General features: G+C 31.6%; 3 protein-coding genes across 6 annotated transcripts; 1 reads left to right on the plus strand and 2 right to left on the minus strand.

The window, feature by feature from the left end:
- Positions 1 to 646: 646 nt before the first annotated feature.
- LOC137834614 (UDP-glycosyltransferase 88F5) lies at positions 647 to 6563 on the plus strand. Of its 2 annotated transcripts, none has more exons than XM_068642689.2 (2): positions 647 to 1477; positions 5702 to 6563. In XM_068642689.2, the coding sequence occupies exons 1-2, from the start codon at positions 715 to 717 to the stop codon at positions 6370 to 6372; spliced, it is 1434 nt and encodes a 477-aa protein (XP_068498790.1). In that variant the 5' UTR covers positions 647 to 714; the 3' UTR covers positions 6373 to 6563. The 2 variants fall into 2 exon arrangements, with proteins under 2 accessions (XP_068498790.1, XP_068498791.1); XM_068642690.2 differs by lacking the exon at positions 647 to 1477 and adding an exon at positions 4255 to 5183.
- A 270-nt stretch (positions 6564 to 6833) lies between these two features.
- On the minus strand, positions 6834 to 10012 carry LOC137834615 (nucleoid-associated protein At4g30620, chloroplastic). Its single transcript, XM_068642691.2, has 7 exons — positions 9734 to 10012; positions 9023 to 9177; positions 8422 to 8522; positions 8307 to 8346; positions 7620 to 7691; positions 7101 to 7157; positions 6834 to 7003 (listed from the first exon to the last, which is right to left on the minus strand). Exons 1-7 carry the CDS (start codon positions 9822 to 9824, stop codon positions 6929 to 6931), a joined length of 591 nt encoding a protein of 196 aa, XP_068498792.2. The 5' UTR covers positions 9825 to 10012; the 3' UTR covers positions 6834 to 6928.
- Positions 10013 to 13399: 3387 nt separating this feature from the next.
- WRKY2 (WRKY DNA-binding protein 2) lies at positions 13400 to 18238 on the minus strand. 3 transcript variants are annotated; one of them, XM_068642692.2, is made up of 6 exons: positions 17650 to 18238; positions 16641 to 17096; positions 15622 to 15810; positions 14509 to 15383; positions 14269 to 14424; positions 13400 to 14157 (listed from the first exon to the last, which is right to left on the minus strand). In XM_068642692.2, exons 2-6 carry the CDS (start codon positions 17067 to 17069, stop codon positions 13635 to 13637), a joined length of 2172 nt encoding a protein of 723 aa, XP_068498793.2. In that variant the 5' UTR covers positions 17070 to 17096; positions 17650 to 18238; the 3' UTR covers positions 13400 to 13634. The 3 variants fall into 3 exon arrangements, with proteins under 3 accessions (XP_068498793.2, XP_068498794.2, XP_068498795.2); XM_068642693.2 differs by having other exon boundaries at positions 16641 to 17156; positions 17650 to 18237; XM_068642694.2 differs by having other exon boundaries at positions 16641 to 17115; positions 17650 to 18041.
- Between the last annotated feature and the right edge of the window lie 7043 nt (positions 18239 to 25281).

Raw genomic sequence — 25281 nt, forward strand, 5'->3', positions numbered from 1 at the left:
TCAGCAAGATATGCACTTAATCATATTTTTCCACAACTATGCCTTACAAATCAATGTTAATTACCCACTAATATTTAACTAGGGTTTTTCTTTATTTATTATAACTTGAAATTAGTTTTCGTTTTCTTATTTAAACTTTAATCATTTAGGTGATTATAGTGTGTAAATAATTAAAATGAATCATTCTACATGTGAAATTGATTTAATTTAAAGTTTTATTTCATCAATTCATTGAAAACAAATTACAAACAGTTATTGATCTCGACTCTTAAGCGACGTGAGACTATATATTGATCATACTGGAACAATAGCTTCAATCGAGGGTTAAGGGAACGAATTTACGATTCTCACATACGACATTATTGTTCTGATCTCAAGTTCGAAAGATAGCATCGTTAGGGTCAATTACCACATTCGAGAAGTATTGTTCGCTTTGGAGATCAGTACTCCATCACGATTTTGTCCTTAAACAATTTTTTAATAGATTAAAAAAAAATATTTAAATTGCCCATTAAGTCGACTAGTAAGTTATATAGTACCGTAACTATATTAATTAATATCCTCTCTCTCAGTTCAACCAAATTAACCTAATCAACCTTAAAGATATATATAATTAAAGCACATGAACAAAACCAAAACCAAAAGAAAGAATTCAGCAGCTACAAATTAGGTTTGACACACCAAATCCAACCAAACCAAAAAGAAAGAAGAAAAATGAAAGAAGAAACACTAGTGTTGTATCCTGCCCTAGGAAGAGGCCACATTGTTTCCATGGTTGAACTTGCCATCTTCATTCTCCAAACTCACCATTACTCCATCATCATCCTCCTCACCAATGGCTTCCTTGATCACCCCACCATCAATGCTTACATCCACCACATCTCCACCTCTCACCCTTCCATCTCCTTCCTCCACCTCCCCCCCACCCCACCTCCCACCTCCACCACCACCGTCAGCTTCGTCGCCAAACTCATGAACTTTATGAACAGCAACACCCATAATGTAACCACCACCCTCTCCCAAATCTCCAAAACCACCACCCTAAAAGCCTTCATAATCGACTTCTTTTGCTCCTCCGCAATGGAAGCAGCTTCTTCACTGGGAATCCCACTCTACTACTTCTTCACTTCCGGCGCCACCGTTCTCGCGCTCTTCTCGTACTTTCCGAAGCTCCACGAAAGTGGGAGCGTGTCGTTTAAGGATATGGTCGGGGTGGAACTGCGCGTGCCGGGCAACGCGCCCCTGAAGGCGGTGAAGTTGCCGGAACCCATGTTGGAGAGGGAGGACCCTGCGTACTGGCACGTGCTGGACTTCTGCACGCGCCTCTCGAAGGCCCGTGGGATTATTGTGAACACGTTCGCGGAGCTGGAGCCTGTGGCGGTGCAGGCCGTAGCAGACGGCGCGTGCTTTCCAGACGCGGAAAGTGCACCTCGTGTTTACTGTATCGGTCCCGTGATCGCGGAACCACAAGAATCAGGTACTATAAACGCCGTCGTGTTAAAATCATTTTCATTACAATTTATACTTATGGATTTTGACGAGGAAGTTGTAATTTATAATAGTAGATTTTAAAAATAAATTTTCAGTTATTAAAATTATTTTTTAAATAAAATCTTAAAATCATGCTTAAAATGCAAGCATAGATTTATTATTTAAATGAATAGAGTTTGAGATTAATAAAAAAACACGAAGTATTTTTTGTCTTTTAGGTCAATTAAGAAAAGAAAAAATTATGTGTCTTAGTATTTAAATTAATAACATAAGAAGGTAAATAAAAGAGACACTAAAATGAGTCACTCATTTGGAAAAAAAAGATAATTGATGAGTGGTTAAATTACTAATAGTCACTATAACCTGCAATTCAAACACTATTTATCATGTTTGAAGTAGTTAATTAGAGATTTAAGATTCATAAAAAGAGTTCAAAAACATTGGATGAATGTATAAGTATATTAACGTGACCACTTCATACTAAAGATATTATGATTTCTGACATAAATTTAATAGTAGGATATGATTCATAATAAAATTAACAAAATTAGTTAAAATATGTTATAAAAGTAAAATACAAGATAAATATTAAATGATTTTACCTCTTAATTATTTTTTGGAATAATTTTCTCTTCTTTTCCTTTTTTTCATATAAATGGTTTTACTTCATTTTTAATACCAAAGTCAAAATAATATATATAACATATAATTCAATTATAAATTAAGATAAAATTTATATAATATACATCAACAATATTCTGAAAAAAAAAAATTATAATCAAATAATTTTTTTTTTGAAATCATCTAAAAATTTAGCTTCCATGACTACAACTTATTCTTTTAATTAGTTTTACTTCCGCTTGCACTTTTAACTTTTTTTCTATCTTTTATATTCTTTATGTTTTGAAATTCAATTTAAACTTTTTTATAATTTGATTGTGTATACTAGTATGAAAATTTTAAAATAATATGCTATTTTTATATACTTGGAATATATACTATAATATGTTAGTACACTATAATTTATTTGGTTAGTTTAAATTTTTAATTATTTTAATGTTTTAAAGTCATTTTCTTAGACAATTTTTTTTATTGTATTTATAAAACCAACGCGTAGAAGTGAGAACCAAATCCCTCGCTTTTGAACTAACCCTTTTAATCTTTCTAGACCCTTCTGAACCCTAATAATTAATTTTTTTTACTTTTCGATATTTTTCATCCTAATAAATGAGGTATATGTGTAATTGTATAAGAAAATAAATCAGAGAACACTGTAGAAGAAAGTCGTGGAAGTGTTGCGCATTTATTGGTGACGGTGGCTCTTTTTATAAATCTTCCTTTTCCATTTAAATATGAGTTTCTAGTTGCTACAAAATATACTTTTAATATTTGAGATCACATATAGCACATAAAGAACATTTTTTTTTTATATGAGTTTTCTTGGAATCTTCAAGATAAATCTCTTATTCATGATTTCGCCCGCATTTGTGTAGGAGATAAACACATTTTCTTTTGCAGATATGTATTTGGTAGTTTTAGAGTAAACACATTTTTTCATCTTTGAAACAATAATGGTATATTTATCTTAGGAAGTTGAGAAAAAAATAAAATAAAATATTATCCTGAAAACACAATGTCTCTTTTCTTGAAGGTGAAGTTAGTTTTATTGGAGCGAGAATTTTTATTATTATTTTTTTTTTGTGATTAGGTTTTTTCTCATACTTTTTTTAGGTTGGTTTGTCTTCTATCATATTTATCTTAAATGTTTTAGTTTTATACATTCCTTTTTATTGATATCTTTAATGATAAGTATCTTCAATGATAACACGAGTGATTAAATCTAACAGTGACATTGGTTGTGTTGTGTCTCCGCTTCAATTGTTATTTGTATTACGTCTAATATTGTGAAATTTTTTCAATCAATAATTTGAAACGAATTCATCAGACAAGATTATGTTATTTGCTTTAATATCTTCAAGCAAACAACTTGTAAATGTTGATATTTTTGTCTTCAATCAACTAGAATATCAGTTATTTGAAAATTCAAGAAAAGAAGAATAAAGATATCTTTACCTAAATCAAAATAATTTAATATCACATACTTTTACATGTGAGACTTCAATTCATAGTCCAAGTCAAGCATTCGTTTATCTGAATCTAATGTCCTTGTCTTCAATTATCTTCCGGCGATAATAGTTTCTGATCACGAACCTTTTGTCTAAGAACGTCTTTGATAATATATTTAAGAATAAGAGTATAGTATCTCAAATATCTTTTGTTTCCTTATAAGAGCAATATACATTGAACAAATTATTAAATAACACACTCAACAAGATGTGACGAGATACCTTATTCACATGAGTTCATTCTTCAATTTATTTCATAAACAAACTGAAGTCTGATTTGAAAGTTCTAAGAACAATAAAAACTCCATACATATCTAAACTCACATTCTTGTCGACATAAAAAATTATGACCAATGAAAACTTCAATTTTTAAAATATCCCAAAATTTGCAAAAACACACATTTGCAAAAACACCATTTATGTGTGTGTTTGTATTCATAGATAAAGGTGAGTAGGAAGCCAAATCCTACTCCACACAAAATTAAAAATAAATCATACTCTAATATCAAAAGAAGAATAAGGAGATCTTTACCTAAATCAAAGGAATTTAACATCACATTTAATCTTTCCTATATATAATTGTTTATCACTTACATCTTATTCAATTTATCTACTTTTACATTTAAGACTTCAATTCATAGTTGAAGTCAAGCATTCCAAGACTCCATAATTACATAAAATCTAGAACTAAATACAAAATATTTTTCTTCTTCTTTTTTCCCCATAAAGAACACTAATATAAATGCAGCACCTTGGCAAGAGTGTCACATGGTATCACAAAGATCTGAGCAACCGAATCAACGAAAATGGAAAAAGATAGAATTGTGATGTTCCCATCACCAGGAATAGGCCACATTGTTGCCATGGTTGAGCTTGCCAAGCTCATCCAAACGCACCGTTTCTCCGTCACCATCCTCCTCACCACCGGCCACCACGACCACCCCACCATCGACGCCTACATCCGCCGCATCACCGCCGCCCATCCCTCTATCTCCTTCCTCCGCTTCCCCCACATCCCACTCGCCGCCGCCCCAACCACCGTCAGCCGCGCCGCCAGGGCCTTTGCCTTCATCAAAGCAAATGCTTCCAACGTCGCCACCTACCTCTCCCAAATCTCCAAAACCACCGCCGTCAAAGCCTTCATCATCGATCTCTTCTGCACTTCCGCCATGGAATCAGCTTCGTCCATGGGAATCCCGGTCTACTACTTCTTCACTTCCGGCGCCGCCGTTCTCGCGCTCTTCTCGTACTTTCCGAAACTCCACGAAGAGAGGAGCGAGTCGTTTAAGGATATGGTCGGCGTGGAACTGCGCGTGCCGGGCAACGCGCCTCTGAAGGCGGTGAACATGCCGGAGCCCGTCTTAGACAGGGGCGACCCTGCCTACTGGGACATGCTCTACTTCTGCACGCACCTTCCCAAGGCGCGTGGGATTATAGTGAACTCCTTCCCAGAGCTCGAGCCTCTGGCGGTTAACGCCGTCGCGGATGGCGCGTGTACTCCAAACGCCGAACGTGGATCTCACGTTTACTATATCGGACCACTCATAGCAGAACCCCAACAATCAGGTTTCGTCTCGTGGTTCTTTCTTCCGCTAAAAGATGTTTTTTTTAATAATAATTTTTCTACTTTCTTTCAGATTCTTTCTTCTTTCTCAACATTCAATACAAATTAGTTTTGTTCTTACGTTTTGGTCTCCGAATGCCATGGTTGACTCTTCTTTTACTTTTTCAATGCTATTGTCGACTCTTTTATTAATTTTTGAAGGATCTTAATTAAAATATTTTTTAAAAATCTCATGTTAAAGTTCCTACTTTTTTGGAACTTCTCTTACACTTTCATCGCCATGTTAATGTCAATCAAAGGATTTAAGCGAAGATTCATTGGTAAAAACCCATATAAGAAATTATTACCCCATCTGTAACCAAAACTTTAAGACTCTAGCTTTATGAAGTGTTTTCTTATATATTGCTTAGTTTTTTCATTTCTACCTTAAAAAACTCATATTTCAGTTCCTAAGAAATGCTTTAACGTATTAGTAAATTACGTGAATTTGATTGATTTAGCATTGTTTTGGTTTGTGCAGAAGGAGCAGCAGGAACAGAGAGCAAAGAATGTCTGAGATGGCTAGATGAGCAACCAAGTAGAAGCGTGGTGTATCTGTGTTTCGGAAGCCGAGGGTCGTTCTCAGTGTCACAGTTGGGAGAGATAGCGAAAGGGTTAGAGAGGAGTGGGAAGAGGTTCTTGTGGGTTGTGAAAAAGCCATTGGAAGAAGATGGAGCAAAGCAGGGTCAGGAGTTAGCAAAGCCAGGTGATGAATTCGACTTGGCTTCAGTGTTGCCAAATGGGTTCCTGGAGAGGACCAAGGAACGAGGCATGGTGGTGAAAGCCTGGGCCCCACAGGTGGAGGTGCTGAGTCGTGACTCGGTGGGTGGGTTTGTGAGTCACTGCGGGTGGAACTCGGTGTTGGAAGGGGTGGTGGCGGGGGTGCCAATGGTTGCATGGCCACTGTATGCAGAGCAGCATGTGAACAGGGAGGTGATGGTGGGGGAGATGAAGGTGGCTGTTGCTGTGAATGAGAGGGAAGAAGATGGGTTAGTGAGTGGGGAGGAAGTGGAGAAGAGAGTGAGAGAAGTGATGGAGTGTAAGGAGATCAGAGAGAGAAGTGTGAAGCTCAAACACATGGCTTTGGCTGCTGTTTCAGACTTTGGATCCTCCACAACAGCACTTGCCAACTTGGTTCATTCATGGACTTAATTAATTCACTTCCTACCACCATTGTCAAAATTGTGCTTGATCATTTGATTAGTAGTGTTGTAAAACTGGATGAATTGCTTTGTATTATCTTTCTGATCATCTTCATCATATTTGATATAATACTCATACATTTTACAAAGCAATCTCATGTACTATTTTACCAGAAATTTCAATTTACTGTGTTAGATTAACCAAAGTCCAACAGAAAAGTTTGATGGTTTATTGACTATTTCAATATGTTTTTTAATATGCTCATTTCCCTAATTCTCTCTGCATGAAAATGAAGGCCTTTGGATGGAAGAAATTTCAGATAGAATTCATAGAAGAGAGGTTTATCTGTAATTCAAACTATTGTTCTTTATGAATAGTTAGCATTCTAGAGAAGGTATCACAATAATTTGATGCTTGGCTATTGAAGCTAACAAAACTACTATTCATGTCAACCAGATCAGAAACTCAGATTTCAAATAATTCTAGGATTACATTTCTTTCTGAATAACCAAGAGTACAAATCCACAGGCATAGTTGCAAAATTGAATAGAATTAAAAGTATAAATCACTTCAATCCTTCACTAAGACCTGGTGGCATTCCTAAGCTCTGTGCAAGATCATTCATCCTTTCCTTCATAGCCTACAAACATAAGCAATAACATTCTCTTTCAATTCAATAACCACAAATGCAAATGAAAATTTGTTCTTTTCTTCCTCATAAAGATAAGGATTTTTACCAGGACACTCTTCTGGTGTGCATCCTTGTATGCCTCAGTGATTAAAAGCGAGAGTTTCTGCAATCCACAGGTGTTTAATAATGAATAATAGTTTTATTATTGGCATTAAAGACCACATTTTTTTGTAAATAAAACTAGGGTCCTATTCAGAAAAGTTTCTTCACAAATGCATACCCAAAACATTAAAAGATAAAATGACTTGAACTTCTTCCTTAGTTAAAACCAACCAATGCACTTCCAACTTCTACAGAACTAGTTCATTTAACATTTCCAAAAGTTGAAATGCAAGAGTTTGTTTTGACAAGTTCAATGCATTTTCTTTTCATATATAGAAAATGAGAATTTTTATGATTTTAGTAAAAAGGTCCAAACCAAAGCATTGTTCTTCACAATTAACATGAATGAAAAGAAAGAAACTATAATAATGAAAGGATCTAGTATTTAATCCATTATCCTCCGATATTGATATAACAGAAAATAGAATATATAAACACAACATCACTTGAATTATTTACTTACTTCAGCTCCCAAATCCATAGCTGCCTCAGTAATTTCGGTTCTTACAGGTTGCTGGTTCCCCGACAGTGTCACCTAAAATTATACATAATCAAAAGTAAGTAACAAAAGATAATTATACTTACAAATTAATACATCAATATTGATAATTTAATGCAAAAATCATGATCATGAATAAGGATAGAAAAACATAGCAGTTATTAAAATTACATTTGGTACAAATAATGAATGACATTGTTCCATGAAAAACCTCATCTATATTGAAGTTGATTGTCACTTTGTTAGAGAGAAATTTGTGCCTAGGGTGATCAACTGGTAGATATATTCACTAAGTTACCAAGGGATTAACTACACATGTAACAAGTTAGATTGATTTCATATCGATGTTATTAGTTTAAAATAGGATAGCTGAATATATTCTATAACAACACACGAAATTCGATAGATCCGTTTTGGTCTAAACACAATTCATCATTTCTTTAGTGCAGCTATGTTAGCTAATTCCATTAGCACTTCTTTAGTTAGATTCTAGTTGGTAAAGCTTTCTGACAGTAAAAAAACATAAAGGGAGAATCAAAGAATAAATTATTCTGCTGGGAAAAACATAAAAAGGTTACAAACTTCAAGAAAGAGACAGATAGACAAACACAAAGAGGGCAAAGGGGAGGAGAGAGAGAACAAAAATCATACCTTCACTAACTCACCCTCACAGTAACCATCAAACTCTGCTCTGCATAATAGAACAAACGCTTGTTTATAAAAAGAAAACAAGCAAAGCTAAAACTGTATAATAAGAGAGCCATACGCTGCAAGTTCTTTCTGCACCCGCACTGCTTCAACTTGGACAACCATTTGTGCCTTCTTCACAGTCTCAAAAAGATTTTGCATGTTTCCAAGAATTCCTGCCTAGAACAATTCCACAATAAAATGTAATTTGTCAACTATAAATATCCAATACATCTAAAAATTCGTGTTATAACCAATGTACTTAGTATCTAATACATTTAAAAATACAAAGCATGGAAGTTAACCAAGATAGACAGTTGTTTAGGGGCTTCTGTAGTTGCTAGTAGGTACTATTAAGGTGACCCTTAGACTTGGATTCCTTATTTCTTATACAAGGAGCATGTTTGTGTAAGAAGTATCCTAAACAGAAGTATTTCTACATTTTACAAATACCACCTCTTGTTAGAGAGTAATGTGTGTGGACACAGCATCAAAATGGTGTGACTGTAATGATCATAATGCTTAGTTCAAATAAAAATTTCAAATAGCATAACAATTATGTTCGATGACCATTCTCTTGCATGTGAATGAAATAAGTAATCAAAGGAGAAACATGGATACCGAAGAAAATATGTGATCCCATCAGTATAAACATGACATTGACTGCACGAAACACTAACCTTAGAAGGAGCATCATCACTTTTTCCATTATTGTCTTTCTTCCCTCCAAATAAGGCATATAATCGGAAACATCTTTGGCCATGTCCAACTTTCCGACAACCACACCGAGATAATATCTTTACATCAACTATATGAGAGCTGGAACTTAGTTTACCTATTTCACAACAGCCAACTATGAGTAACTATTGTGGATAATTTTGTGAATCAAAAGCAAACATGCATTCCCCTTACATAACCCAATTCTCACTCTTATAATGTTCAAGTTCATCACTCTATCATCTAGTAAACATATTCTCAATCAAGAAGGTAAATTTTTCAATCAAGCCTTAACTGCATTTTGATTTAAAAGACAACTCTGTGGATAGAAACCCCACCAAACTCTCAACAACTCACATCAAAATAAACCTCCAGTTCATTGTCATAATTTGAAGATAGTTTCACTCTAAACAAAATGAAACAAAAAAAGGGGGACTTCATCCACATCAATACAAATAAGATCCCCTACCCAACAACCCAAAAACCACAAATAGACAACCCTCATGAAAATTAAAAAGTAAGCAAAAGAGCAGAACAATTTAGACAAACTAATTGAAACCCCAGAACCCAAAAATGACAAAAAAAAACAAGAGACTGGCAGAAAAGGGAAAAAGTTGCAATTTTGACGAATCTGGAGAGGACCCAAATGAAAATGAATGGGGAGAAAGACTCACAGAGAGAAGCTGAGAAAGGGGCATGCTTTGTCCGGTGACAGAGTCCGACAGCGTTTGAGAAAGGGGCAGTGAGAGAAGGCGTGGTTGCCATTGGGTTGCAGAGGATGAAAGAAGAAGATGGAATTTGGGTTTTGAAGAAGGATGAGATTGAAATGAGAAGTGTTGGATAAAATTGAAACAAGAGGTTGAAGTTTGGGTTTTGAAGGTGGATTATGATTTTGGGACAAGTTTTGATTTTATTTTGCCCCACTTTTGCAATGTCAGCACTGCAGAAGCATTCAAATTAAAACTTTCTTGTTTAATTATATATTTGTTTTCACTATTTTTTTAATTTTGTTTATTATCCAATTTTTAGAATCAAGACAAATTCAATTTTTGTGTTCAAGTAGGAGAAATTGGGTTAGGATTAGAATTTTCACTTATTTATTTTATTAAATTTTAACAATTTTGTATTAATTAAATATTTTCTTTATTAAATATAAAAAGATTATAGTTTTAAATTGAGTTACTGTCAATTTTTTTCTTTAATTGGATGAGATATTTGTTATCTTTTTTTTTATATATTGTTTAAGTCTATAAGAAACTTAAAAAGTTAATTAATATTTACTTTTTACTTCTAGTTAATAAAACTTAATAATTATAAGAGCAACAGAGATAAACATGACTCTAAGCTTTTAACCTGAAAAATAAAAACACAAAATAGTTTAAGTTTTTTAATAATTTTTCAGTTTCAAACAATTTGATATACTTTTGAATATTACTTTTAAACATTTCAATTTATAAGTTCAAAATATTTTAAACATTATAACTCTAGTAACACTCATTTTCGTCCGGAAAAATAAAGTTTAAAAAATAAATTAAATTAAATTAAAAATAAAAAAACATAAATCTTTAAAATTGTTTTCTTTTTTATATAAATTATAAAATACCATTTTTTTAGATTTTTATCATTTATTTATATTTTCGTTCTTTAAGAAAACATAAAATTTTTGGGCTCAGCCCATTTTGTTTTTAACCTAAATAAAAAAAATTCAAAAAATCAAAACAAAATTAAACAAGATCAAAAACAAAATATGTTGTTGCTGCACACTTTTTTTTCCTCTGGCGATTTGTACACCACCTCTATGCATGATTTTATGGTGCAGGTTTCACTTTCTGCAAGTTCTTTTTTTTTCTCAGATTATGTGTTAGTTTTTATATATATATATATATATATATACTGCTTTGTGATTTCATTTCCTTTACAAACAAATTGGATTTCTATTGAATGCACCACAAATTGATCATTTGATTAGTAGTGTTGTAAAACTGGATTAACTGTTTTGTATTATCTTTCTGATCATCTTTATCATATTTGATATAATACTCATACATTTTACAAAGCAGTATAATTTTACCAGAAATTTCAATTTACAGTGTTACTAATTTAAGTCCAACACAAAAGGTTTTTTTTGATGTTTTGCATAAGATTTTGTAAGGTAAACATTAGGTTTTTGCTTAGTACATCAGTTACTTATGGTAAAGTTTGTATTTGTTAGAAAAGATAGAAAATGGGATTCCGAGATCCTCTTGCTTACTGGTAATTAAATTTATTGATTAAAATCTCATAATTCAATGGAGAATTATAAAGAAATTCAAAAAGTTTAATCTTTCATACAGAAACAAAATAAAAGAATTATAAGAAAAAAGAAACTAACAAAATCCCGTGGAACTTCGAAGAGATTGAATTTAGAAATACATTAAGTTTTGGTCACATGTTGTTTGATGTATAACTTGCATTTTCTTTGAAAATGTAAAACAAAGTAAGATTGTTGGAGGTGTATGGTTTATTATCTGGTTTTTTGAAAGGAACAAGTAATGGAGCAATCTACAAGGTGAACTTTTGGCATTGGTTTCCATGGTCTTAACATTTGAAGTTCAGACTTTGTTTTGACCAACTTTGGAAAGATGATCTTGCATTGATTGAATGTTGTTACAGATATTTTGTGGATGCATTCAGAGATGATGTAAGGATTTGTTGAGGGGAATCAATGATGATGCACATTATATGGATGGATGGATGGACCACAACTATACCTCACTTAGGTCACATTTTCATGACTCTTTTCTTCCTTCTAGAGCTTTGATTTCCAATTTGTATCTAAACTGCTCATAGTTCCTTCCTACTATTGTTTGTGTGTGTTCAAATGAGTGGCAAATTTTTAACTCTTTAATCAGAATTTTAGGATGAAGATTGGAAAATGATTGTATCATGTTTAGCATAATCTTAATGTTTATTCTTTTAATCACATAAGTAGGAAAAAATAAGTTATATATTGAATGTGTAAGATTGTTTTCCTTATTGTTCCATCTTACCCACAAAATATGTGATTGTTAATATTTATTAGATAATATAAATATTACGCACTTGTAACCGTCTGATTAAATTCAGTTAAAGTATCAGAAATCGCTGATAACCGTTTAGAGTAGACATACTCTAAAGTAATCATAAATGTGTATCTGTGAAACTCAGCACCCTATCTATGCGGTTATTGATACTCGTCATGAATTCTATCACTTACAATATAAGTTCAAGGACTATTTCTCATTCACTTTATACTTGATATTCACTTATTACTCAGAGATTATTATATTAGTATTGACGCAACTATTTCTCATTCATTTTATACTTAATATTCACTTATTACTCAGAGATTATTATATTAGTATTGACGCTAACGTCGAAGAGTATTTTGTAGTTGGACTTTTCCTCAACATTTGATTATAAAATTCGACAACCCTTCAAGGAGAAGCTCGATCTTTTACCAACAACTCGAATCTCATATATCAGAAGACTCAGTACCAAATATAGTAAGAACGTTACATTAACAATTATTTCTAATTGATTGCTAATGTGACAATTAAATTTAATATGAAAAATGCACGTATGTCAATTATAATTGTTTAATTAATTTATCAACTTCCTTAATGAATCCTTAAAAATATACTATACATTAAGATTACCTTTTTTCCTTCGCTAATCTAATAAAAAGTTTGGCAGTTTTATTAACCAGTCGTGATTCAAAAGTTTGGAGTTTCATTTTTGAAAAAAGCAATTAATGTTCTAAAAAATCATGGTACAATTATTGATATTGGAATTTGGAAATAAGATTTTAAAAGTGGGCTTAGAATAATTCATAGTGGAAAAGATCACTTTTGAAAGGAGAATATATAATATTGACTTTTATATATATATATATATATATATATATATATATATATATATATATATATATATCTGACATCAATCAATTCCCTTTAAGTGGAAAATGTTTCAAAATTAATTAAAACATTGCAGAATTATCAAAATGAAATTCAGCAATATAAACTAATTATATTCAAACATTTAAAACCAAAATATTCAACAACTCTATGAATTCTATTACTAACAATATGCAGAACAAGTCAAAATAATGCAGACTTTTTGCTCCAGCTATTTAGAGAAATGATGTTATAATTTGACAAAGATGTTGCAAAACATAATCAAATTATTCTATAAAGTGTCTTGGTCAATGTTGAATCTAATAAACACAGTTTTCTGTCAAGAACAAATCTCAATGAAACACAATCTATCAGTATCATAGCCACTATGTCTTGAATTGACCTGGATTTGTTGAATGCAATATATCAGCAAATTGAACAACATATACCTTTGACATGTGAAGAATGTCAAACATTACAATGAAAGTCTGATAATGAAAATGTTCATCTATGTATGCTCGAGCATTACACATGTATATACTATATATATGTATGTTATAAGATGTAAACATTAGTGTTTTCTTTGAAGAAAGAATCAGGGAATGAAATTTTACATGTGAGGTCCAAGGGGCATGCGACTCATGATTTCTTGGTACACTGATTAACCATTTGGCAGGTTAAGGCCACCACCACCCTCCACATTTGGCTCTCCCTTTGGCATCATGAAACCAAAATCGTTTGAAGGATTTTGCTGTTGCTGCTGCTGCTGTTGTTGTGCCAAGAATGGATGAACAGGCATAACAGGGAGCTTGGCTTGCATGTGGCCTAACCCTGACATCGCCAGATCCAAAAGCATGGATTGGTTCATGCCGAAGGAGAAGCCATGGGAATGTCCTAGCTGCTGCCTTCCGGGTAGGTTGAACGAGCCAAGGGACGGCCTCTCGAGCCTTCCCATGCCATTGTGTACTTGAGATGATTCAGGTCTGTGAACATGGGTGTGAAGAACACCAGAAGCTTGGCCAGCACTGGAAGTGTTGGCATTGACATGGCTGCTGGCACGAGCAGCAGGAACATCATGGTTGTGCTTTCCCTCATAAGTAGTGATCACGGATTTAAGGTCATGTGAAGCTCTCTCCACATGTTTCCTTACTGTGCAGCCTGCATTTGTGCACTTGTAGTAACTCCTGCAGCAAAACAACAACATTCAGTCAGATTTTTACCCTAAACCAAATGATGTGTTGTTACTATAATTTCTGTTGTGAATGCACAGACAAGATCAAGAGGAGAATGACCACCTTGGGTTGGGATTTCCTTTGACAACTTTTTGTCCATACTTCCGCCACCGATAACCGTCATCGAGGATATCTACTTCACTGGTAGTCTGTACAACAACTCTAGGCTCACGGATGGCTCTAGTAGCTCCACTCAGGTCTGCATATGATTCCAGTTTCCTGAGAAAATCAATCATTGATTTCAATAAGCAAGACAAATAAATGTTAGTTTTGAAAAATTAAAAGATAATGGTAAGTAAGTACCTTCTCTTAGATTCTGATTCATCTCCTTCCCCATCATAACCTAATGATACACTACCATGTGTGCCTCGGTCGTCTTCTTCTTCTTCGTTAGAAAAAGTAGACGAGGCATCAACTGCCTCTCCTGAATCAATGAGAGTACCAGCATTTTGACTCTGCAAATTGGTGGACTGGTTGCAGTACTCGGGTCCGATAGATGCCGATGATGTTGCTTCAAGGTTTTCGTGCTTCCAGTTACCAGCTCCAGCAACATTTCCCTTTTGTACATTACCCCAATCCATGTCGCCCTCACCACCATTGTGTGATTCAACATGTTCAGGGTTGTCCACTTGCATTTCAGTGTGAGGGTTGACCGAACCTATACCTGACCGACGATTTGGAGGAGGTTTCGGATGGCTGTGTGTTCCCTTGTAGATGATCTCGGTTATATGGCCCTCATGAGATCGTTCTACTTTCTTCTTAACCTGACAGTTTGGATGCGTGCACTTGTAGTAACTTCGAGGGTACTCGCTGCCTTTCACTTGCTTTTGGCCATATTTTCTCCAGTTATATCCATCATCAGATGGTGTGCCCCCAACACCACCAGTCAATGAATCTCCATTGCCTCTTTGATCTCCTTCTTCATCTCCATGCTCTTCAACTGGAGTAGAATGTTCAATGCCACCACCAACAGCATCAAAAGCCCTTTGATCAGCTGCAAACATTTTAATATCTTTTTCGGGAGGTGATTCAACAAAGTCTGCCTGAAGATGAAGACCACTTCTGTTCTCAGTTTGAACTTTAACAGCATCAACACTTTGAGAATGAAAGGAATTTTCTGACTGAGCCGAAACCTCGATACCATGACGTGATTGTTGAGGAACTGTAGTTGGATTTATCTGCAAAACAGAGGACAGACTAAATGACCAAAAAGGAGAAATAGATCTAAATATCATTGCCAAGACATACTGTAAATTGTCAACTCACTACATCAACCCCATACTATATCTAACCTGAATTAAATATCAATAATTGCATAACAATGTGTTCTAATGACATGGGATGTTGACCAGAAAGTAATCTGTCAAAGAATAGTATCTAAATGTGGTAATAAAAAAATTATTAGAATGTGCTTACTTTTCTTCCAGCACCATGATAGAAAGAGGAGCCTGAGTCTGTTGCTGGCTTGAAGGCAAAGGATGATGCATAGATATCATCAAAGCCATTATCCTTGCATTTTTCTGGAGCATCAGATGATAATTCTGAGTGCCGCATGTTGCCATTTGACATAAACAGAAACTTTCCAGTTGTTGGAGATGGCTGTGCCTGAAATTACATAGATTCATAGTTCAATAGGAGGCAGAACAATGTCAACAACAGAACAAGGAACCAGTTTCCGACATCAGCAGACAAATTACTATTGGTGCATCTGACAGAAAGTAAAAGGAAAAGTGATAACATGAGACTCTAAAAACTAAATTTGCACCATCTGTCAAGAAAGAGAATAAAAAAGTGCCTCATTGCACAGCATTCAGAGCAGTAAGAATCTAAACAATTTATAGTTTCCAAGTTGACAATGTAACACTATAAAATGAAAATCAAATCCAATTATTAGCACAGTCACATACCATTACCAAGACAACAGGGTCCTACCTATCATTCTTTTCAAAGTTAAAAGGACCAACATCTATTTAGATATAATTCTATGCCTTAATGCACCACTACTGTCACAAAAAGTATATTGAAAAAAGAAAAAGTCACAATGAGACATGATTTTTTTAAGCTGTTCTAGAGTATACATTCAAAATTATGATGTAATGAAATTTGAGGAGTTTAAGAAAGGACAGAAAAGAAACATAAGGAAAGCACGAAAATTCCAGAGGTGAAACAGAAAGGGTCATACATAGGAAAACTCGAGATCAGAAAACAAAACCATTATACACCTTGAAGAAATGACCTCGTATGAATCCTCAGAGTGTCCAAATTATACTGTTGTCTATCCTATCAGACATACACATCAAGAGCAATAAGGGTTTGTGCTCTGTAGTGTAGCACAGCATACTAACAGCCAAATCTAGGACTATCTTCTTGGGTTTGAAAGAATGAAAAACAGATTTGATAAAGAAACCACAGAACACAAATAAACAAGAGCTCACCAGTGAATTTGCAAGGAAGACTGGAGAATCCAAAAGTGTAGTAGGACTGAGACCTGGTGGGATGGTCAAGTAAGGAGAGTGAATGTCAGAATTGAGTGAAAGGTCAGTAGTTCTCATGCTTTCAGTGTTCAACCTAGGAGCATTGAACCCAGCTCTAGCAGCCATTCTTTCCACAAGACCACCCCTGGAGTTCAACTTTTGGGGTCCAGAATCACCATCTTCTGCTCCATCCTGCATGTTTTTCTTCCCTGTCTCACTAGGCTCATGAGGTCCTGAAAAGAATTCCCCAGTTCTACCACTTCCAGAATGTTCTGAGACTGATCTTGTTACATGATCTTCCTCCAACATTCTAGAGAAAAATGTTCTTGGACTTGGGCTAGCAAGACCCCAATCGCCAGTGAGGGCAACATTATCATCAATCCCAGCCATTCAGACCTCACCCCAAGAACACCTAACCTGAAAATGGAAAAATTTTCTGAAAATAATGCAAAAACATGGAAACCCCACCTTCAGCACCTGCAACACAGAATGACAACTACTCAAAAGAAAAAAGCAAATGATTTTGTTCACAAGCAAATATGCAATTTGCTTAATTGGCTGACAAAACAAAAGACAACCCTGCCAACATGAATCATCAAGGACAACGCTTTCAACAATAAAAATCTCAAAAATCCATGCCCCCCACTTTGCTCATTCACCATTTGACAAAGTCCCAAAGCTATCGATTAAAAAAAGATCCTATTTTTTTCTTCTATCCGCTCCACCCAACAAGAAAAATAAGAAAAACCACAAATGGGACAAAAAGGAACCCAATCCAAACACAAAAAACACGACCCAATTCATCAAACGCAACGAGCAACGACATTGTTTCAGAATCGTTTAAATCACCAAACAAACAAGGTAAAAAACACACAAAAAAAAGAGAAAATAAAAAACAAAAGCAGAGGGACACAGAGACAGAGAGAGAAAGAGAAAGAGACAAAAGAGAGAGAATGATGAATGGGTTTACCTAGAAAACAATGAATTATTGAGATTCCTGAAAGAGAACAACCACGACCAGTGTAATCACCGCAACAACAACAACAACATCAACGGTTGGAACCAGAGAAACGGATCCGATAAACCCGAACCCGACCCAACCAGTTATCTGGGTTTTGTTGGTTCTCTTTTTTCCCTTGGTTAATGGAATTTGATCCAACTTTGTTTTCTTACCATGCTGATGTTGTTGTTCCTGTCAGTTGTTTGTTGTCTCTGTCTCTGGCTGTGTTGTGTTGTTCTTTGTTGTGTGTTTAGAAATAATTGTCCCAAAATATAGCCATGTAATGAAATGATTGTGCTGTTGAATGAGGAAAAGGAGGAAGAGGAAGGAGAATAGTTACAAAAAAAAAAAACCATTTTTTTTCATTGCCCACATAAATAAATAAAATTATTTTGAAAAGGTTAAATTGATTATTGCATTGTTGTTAATTTGGAAAATGAAAAATTATCATCACTGTTGTTAAAGCAAAAGGGTATAAGGAGTTTGTGGGGAAGGTGGAAGAAAAAAGAGTGGTGGACCTCAAAAAATCAAAGGAATCTTTCACACACAAACATATCCTATCTTTAATTCTCTTTTCAGACACTTATTCATTCCCTTTCAATTCTCTTCTTTTTTTCAATTTTTATTTTAATCAATAATAATAACACACCCAAATTCTTGTTTTTGTTTTTTTTAGGACCTATGTTGTTGCAATTATGGATATCTTAGGGTAGGTAGTGATATATTAACACTCTCAATAATAAAAATATACACTTCACATCTTAATAAATTAATATTTTATTTATTTTTTAATTTAAAAATATTATTATTTATTATAAACAGTATTAAATCTATATTATTTATTACTTTCAACAAGACTTTTCTTTGATTTTAATAATTTTTTAACATACCCTCTTTCTTAAATTTAAATTAATTATAGATCTTTACTTTCTTGTCTTATTTAATGTTTTTCTTTTCTCATTTTATACCTTTTAATAATGTTTTATCAGTTCTTATATTTCAAAAAAGTGTTGTATTGTCTCTCTACCATAATTGAACACAATTTTTCAACTTTTTTCATTCAAAAGAATGTATGATAAATTTATTAACTTTTATGACAATTATATATTGTACATCAAAGATATTGTTTTATTGACTGAAAATTTGTAAATACAAAAACATTTAATTATAAATGACCAAGCATGACTGAGAAGGAAAATAGATACTCATGATGTGGATTTAATTAAATTTATTTTCATTTTTTAAATACAAATTTATATCAATAGATACTCTTGTATTTTATTGATATAAAATTATGTATTGTCTTCATATTTATTCGTGCTTATTTAAATATTTTTATTTAAAATATAATATTACCAAAAATTCAAAATAATACATATTTTTCTTCTTTTCAATGTTAAATAATAATAAAATTATTATAATTATATAAATTTTAAAATAAGTTAATAAATAAATTTAAAATGTTTTATAGTAATTTGGGATGATTAATGTTCTTCCCTATTCTCCTATTCGATTTACATATAGTAATGCCTTATAGTTAATTAACACTAATGTTGTATTATTAATTTAACTAATTACTAATTAGCCTTTTAGTAGTGCTGCTTAATTTTAATTACATGATAAAACAACTTAAAATAGGTTGAAATGTCACTTGTTTTTCAATTATTATGCTTAAGTAAGTATGACATAATGTGGTACCATATTAACTTTATTATTGTTCATGTCATATAAGGATTTACATTATTTTAATTATTTTGATTATTTTGTTGGGGTCACTCAATGAGCACTATTTGTAATGATTTGTGCAATGATAAATCTTGTTTCATCGTTTGATCTTTATTATTAAGAAAAATGATCAAACTAACAACCATTATCATAAATTGTATTAGTTTTTAGTTTGGTATAAATTTAAAAATTATTATTAATTAAATTAGTCATTTTAAAGATTTGAGTATATACTATATTATTATATTGTTCACTTAATAATATCATTAACGAGTTACAAATTATTATTGTGTAAACATCTTAAGATGAAAAATAATGTAATTATAACTCTAAATATATATAATATACTTAGATCAAAACTAATTTGAACATCAAAGTATAATCGCAAGTGTCCTATGTAATTATGACTTTAAATATATATAATTTACTTAGATCAAAACTAATTTGAACATCAAAGTATAATCGCAAGTGTTCTATCGATAAGGCTTGAGAGATTGAATATTTGAAAACCAAAGATTTCAAAGACAAAAACATTGTAGATAAAGAGAAATCCAATTTTAAATGAACAATTATATTTTTTTTCTAAAATATTAGTAATTTTATTAATCTAAATCTTCTTCAAATAATGTAATGTAAAGACAAATTATGGCATATTGAGTGAATAAAGAAAATCAAATGATAGAATTTGTGTAGTTATTTCAATTGAACCAGATTGTTTTTCATGAGATCTTAATGGAACCTTTGATTTGGTGGAAACTATATGTTAATAATCTATTAAGAGCACCATTAATAATTTGATAAGAACCATTTTAAGCTATTCATCAAATGAGGACGAAAATAATGATGAATCATGGTTTTGATTTTTGTTATGAGAAATATTCTAAAGTAAAAGATTCTTATTCTTGTACTATTATAGTTTTCATTCTACTTGTATATCTTGATCATATTTTAAGTAATAAATATTTTCTTAATATTTAACCGTGATTCGATCAAAATTATATACCAAGAAAAATAAGTGTAACCAAAATTATTGATGTCACTTGAGTAAATTTTTTAATATTTAATATAGACTTAATTAATTTTTTAATCCTTATATTAATGTTTAAAGGTTAATTTAGTTCAGAATTTTTTAAATTTTTAATATGGTTTTAATTTTATAAACGGTTCAATGTGATTTATTTTGATAATAATACTATAGTAATTTGAAGAAGTGAAGATGTTGGTTGTATAAATCGAAACTTTGAAGACTCCATAAACTTAGTTAATATTTTGTAATTGCAATTCAACCATAAACTTTTATAAAATATGTGAATTTAGTATTTTTGTTATTATTATAAATGATGCTGAGGAAGCATATTGGATAAATCTAATCGAAATAATAAAGTGGTTCTTAATTAATATAATATATTTAAAAGATAAAAATATATGGAAATGGATATGATCCATAAGTAGGTGTTTGATCACTTATATCTCGAAATCTTTTGTCGGTTTTTCACATATACCACTTAAATGTGATTTCATCTCTTGAACAACATTTAAACAATAATGTACAAACTAATATTGCTTGAGCGACAAGTTTGATGCTTAAACAATATAGTTCTTCACTCAAAATATGAATTAAAGTTTGTGTGCTAAACATTTCAAAATAATTCTCCATTTTCTAGGACTCATATCACTTAATTTACGATTATTAATGATCTTTCCACTTGGAACTGAAAGTTTAAAAACTCGTTTGGACACTTAAGTGAAGACAAAATCAATTATATTTTTTTCAAAGATAAATGACTCAACATTAGGATAACACTCAAGTAACATATTTTATCACTTAAGTTTGTAGTAAGAATGACAAACATCAGTTATCCCAATTATAATAAAAAAACCAAATTAACTTAGATTGAGTTTAGGTTTTCTCTAATAGAATTTGTAGAGTTGGGGATGAGTAGTTGAATTGAATGCTTTATCACGTTTTAAAGAGTTAATATTAGAAAAACTTGAAATTCTACAATTGGAGATGAACTCATATATATACCATTATATATAACTTCCATGCATTATATATTTACCAAGTTCTCAATACTAAACAAAATACTAAATTGAAAATCACAAAAGGGTAGGTTTTCATGATAATAATAATAAGTACATAACTTTTTGTTATAAATAGTTAGAATAAGAACTTTTAGAAAAAAAATAGTTATAAATTAAAAATAATTTATAGACAAATTAAGAGCCATCTTTTAAGAAAATAATACAAAATGGTTTCTAACATTTTCTTTCTTTCTTTCTTTAAAGTACTTTTGAGAAAGTTTAACTTTAATTGTATATTTTATCATTTAAATGTCATCATTGTGTTCATCTTATTATCTAATCTTTTTTCTTGTATTTTACACCAAACTTTTAATATTTCATGCATTTATTAATTCATTAATTTTCTAACCAAATGATAATATATCATAAAAGTAAAAATGAAAGTTATATATATATATATATATATATATATATATAAATCACACTGTTGATTCAACTTTTGTTTGGGATACACTCATTTAATTGGTAGTTTGACCTATGTAAAAGTTAAAATTTTGAGCATCAATGTTAATAAAATTATAAAATAATAATATTTATATTGTAAAAAAATTATATTAAAACAAAAAGAGTGTATAAAGGAGAAGGAGGAGTCTTAAACAATAAGGTCCACAAAACGATAAATAGAAAATGACAAATAGATGCATCTTTTTTGGAATAAACATATATATATATATATATAAGAGAAAGAGAGATGCTAATTTTTTCTTAACACTAATTAGTAAAGCTTTAATTCTGTTGCACGTCTTTCATTAATTATTAATAGGAGAACTTATGGTTTCCATATACTTGCTTTTTCCTTTACAATTATGATGATGATTTGATATGATAATTTCCTAACTTTGTCAATTTATTGAAAATTTTATATGGACACTTTTTATGAGATTTTGAATATTTTTTAATGAATATTTTAACTAAAAAATTGAATTTCTATGATTTTAATATATGTTATTTTTACAACATCAAATATTTTTCCTATCTGATTTTTCAACTTGTCTTTTTGTCGTCTAGTCTTTCATCTTTTGTCTTATTGACAAGGGTGAGGTACCTGCAAAGATACTCTAATACTTAAGTCAAACGTGATTATGTTCAGGTTACGAGTTCATCTTTTAAATTTTTTTACCTATTTATAGTTTTGTTATTGACCCTTTCCTAGGGGAAGAGATTGTTCTAGGCCTATTTAGGTCCAATATTCACCTAATTGCGTGCTCTTAGGGAGTAATAAGGTTTTACTCGTAATTAATCACATCACATTTGTAACTTACCAGACCGAGAGGTCGAATAGTCGCAATTTTTTTGCTAAGTGACTATTTGTCCTGTCGAAGGACAAAGTGGTGCTCTGCTTGATCATGTACCAAAATGTTTGGATTGTGTGTCAAGGTATGTTCTCGGCGTCGTGTGGCAAGTGTGTTCTCGATGTCTCAGTGCCTGCATTTGTCCCTAGGCTTGAGCGTATGCGAAAAAATGTGTTAAAGAAAAAAAATTATTTCTAGTGTCATGTCATTCGTCTGACAAAAATCGATATGATCTCGAAAGTGAATATTATTATAGATTAAAGGAATTCAGTAAAACTTAGACAAATTTAAAGAATTTTAATATATTGTATATTTATTTTGTATAACCATATCAACTATATATTCATTTTGAAGTTATTAGAATGTACAATTTTTTTCATCTACAATATATCTTTTGATAATAGATAAGAAATAGAAAAGGATAAATAATTGAGAAATAAAATAGATTAAAATATATTTAATTTAGGAAAAATAGAAATGAGAATTTGGAATAACTGTATTTGGAAACAACAATAAATATTGAATCAAAACAAGAAATACATAAATTATGGATGCATCATGCTACTTAGTAGCATTATTATGTTGTGTAAGAAACTCATGATTAATCTTATTTTATATATATAAAATAAAATTGGATATATAAAGAAAATTGTAACAATATTTGTTAAAAATGTAATAATATTTATTGGTAAATAAGAAAGTGATATATAATTGGAAAAATATGTAAGTTTGTGTGTTTAGCTTTTAGTGAACAACCAATGGAGGTGGGTGATGGAGAAAGCTCTAAAGAAAAGGAGAAGATAAAGAAAAAGTGGATGGAGATGGAAGATTAAAAGGCCATTCTAGCTCCCAATCTTTATTTCTTATGGATCTCTCTATCATAGGCCAATAGTGCCCAATAACATAGGGGCTACTGTCCCTAAAACAAACAAAATATTTATTTTATTTCAATCAGAGTTTTTTTTTTATATTTAAAATTTAAAATCACCCTTTTTAGATGAAAACAAAAGCAAAAGGGATGAAGTAAAAATAACTAATTTTGCAAAAAAAAAAAAAAAAAACTCGCATATATAAATTGTTAACAAATATTTTTTATATGTTATTACTAAAAAGTGAACTTTAAATTTAATTTGTGTGTGAAAATTTGTTATGGATAATCTAATATCGATCCAATAGCGGGTGAGATTCAACAAACTCTCGTTAAGATAGACTTTAAATAATTCTAATACCATGTTAAAAAATGGATTTTAAACTTAATTTAATCTCGTAAACTCAACTTATAAGATAAAGTTTGTACTCACTTATAAAAAAATAAAATATAAAATTAAACTCTGGAATTATCTAATTGATTCAATCTATATAAATCTTTTTTTATTTGTTAATTAAAAGTTCAATTTTAATCCTTTGAGAAGCATCAGATCACCATTTTTAGTCACCACTGCTCTTCCACAACCCCATAATGTATAAATCTTTTTGAATATTGTATTATGCAGCAGTGTCTGATTCAGATCAGAATTGATTAATCCATCATAAGGTAACAATGGGACAGGAGAACAATCTCTGCAATAATTAGAGCAAATTAAAATCATAACAGTTGACCTACTAATGAGAGTCTGAATTATTAAGTTATCAGTTTCAATAAAAATAAGTTTTTTTTTTCAAGAAAAATCAACCCAAGCTACATTCATGTCTCATGCAGGCTGAAGTTTGAATCTTGATGTTGATACAACAATTTTGTTAGTGCATAATCTGTTAGTGTTCTTTGAACATTAAGACTTATCTTGTTTCTGATAAGTTTTTAGTATGCAGTTCACCAAAAAATTTCACTGAAAAAAGGTTCATACGAGCTATAAGAATCTGTGGTAAAGTATATCTATAAATAAACTCAATCTAGCAACCGTATTTGGTTGAGTCAAGATACATAATGCTAGGAACAAAACAGAGTCATCAGAAGAAGATATAGAATAGATTCTTCTACTGCAGTATGATAGTGCTCTTTCTTTAAAGACCAAAATATACCAGTCAACATTACATGATTCGCAATTTCGTCCTTAGATTTCAAAACGAATAACTGTGCAAGATGGTTCTATATCTTCTCAATCTATACCAATTAGTCTCCCCAAATGACAGCTAATCCATTTGACAAAAGTGCCACACACCATTCACAGACAAAATTCTGACCAAACACGTTACTTTAAGTGGCAAAGTTGATCAAACTTTGGACAAATGTGAGCCATGATGAACATTATCTCACATTCACTATGGGAGATGATTGTGATTACTTGAAATATCAGTCTAATTGAAATGTCAAGTTGCATAATAATATCTAACATGAAAGCTTTTATAAAAAAAAAATATCTCACATGTTAGGAACTTTGCGACCATCTTGCTTGTTTTATAAGTTTTAACAGACTAAATTGCATATTATTGTTACGTTAAAAGTCTTAAGACTATTGGCATTTTCCTTTTGAACTTTGAGCATTGCAAGCAGCTAACTATA

The sequence above is a fragment of the Phaseolus vulgaris genome, chromosome 5 (assembly GCF_051622355.1).
Source record: "Phaseolus vulgaris cultivar YP4 chromosome 5, ASM5162235v1, whole genome shotgun sequence".
NCBI lineage: Eukaryota > Viridiplantae > Streptophyta > Magnoliopsida > Fabales > Fabaceae > Phaseolus > Phaseolus vulgaris.

What these genes read in the sequence shown, in the direction of transcription:
- LOC137834614 (XM_068642689.2), top strand. Translation starts at nt 715, where the DNA reads ATGAAAGAAGAAACACTAGTGTTGTATCCTGCCCTAGGAAGAGGCCAC. An exon ending in CGCGGAACCACAAGAATCAG is followed by an intron (nt 1,478 to 5,701) that starts GTACTATAAACG and finishes TGGTTTGTGCAG; the next exon opens with AAGGAGCAGCAGGAACAGAG.
- LOC137834615 (XM_068642691.2), bottom strand. Translation starts at nt 9,824, where the DNA reads ATGGCAACCACGCCTTCTCTCACTGCCCCTTTCTCAAACGCTGTCGGA. An exon ending in GTGATGATGCTCCTTCTAAG is followed by an intron (nt 8,523 to 9,022) that starts GTTAGTGTTTCG and finishes GAATTGTTCTAG; the next exon opens with GCAGGAATTCTTGGAAACAT. An exon ending in GTGCAGAAAGAACTTGCAGC is followed by an intron (nt 8,347 to 8,421) that starts GTATGGCTCTCT and finishes TCTATTATGCAG; the next exon opens with AGCAGAGTTTGATGGTTACT.
- WRKY2 (XM_068642692.2), bottom strand. Translation starts at nt 17,069, where the DNA reads ATGGCTGGGATTGATGATAATGTTGCCCTCACTGGCGATTGGGGTCTT. An exon ending in TCTTCCTTGCAAATTCACTG is followed by an intron (nt 15,811 to 16,640) that starts GTGAGCTCTTGT and finishes ATGTAATTTCAG; the next exon opens with GCACAGCCATCTCCAACAAC. An exon ending in AAAGGAAATCCCAACCCAAG is followed by an intron (nt 14,158 to 14,268) that starts GTGGTCATTCTC and finishes GTTTTGCTGCAG; the next exon opens with GAGTTACTACAAGTGCACAA.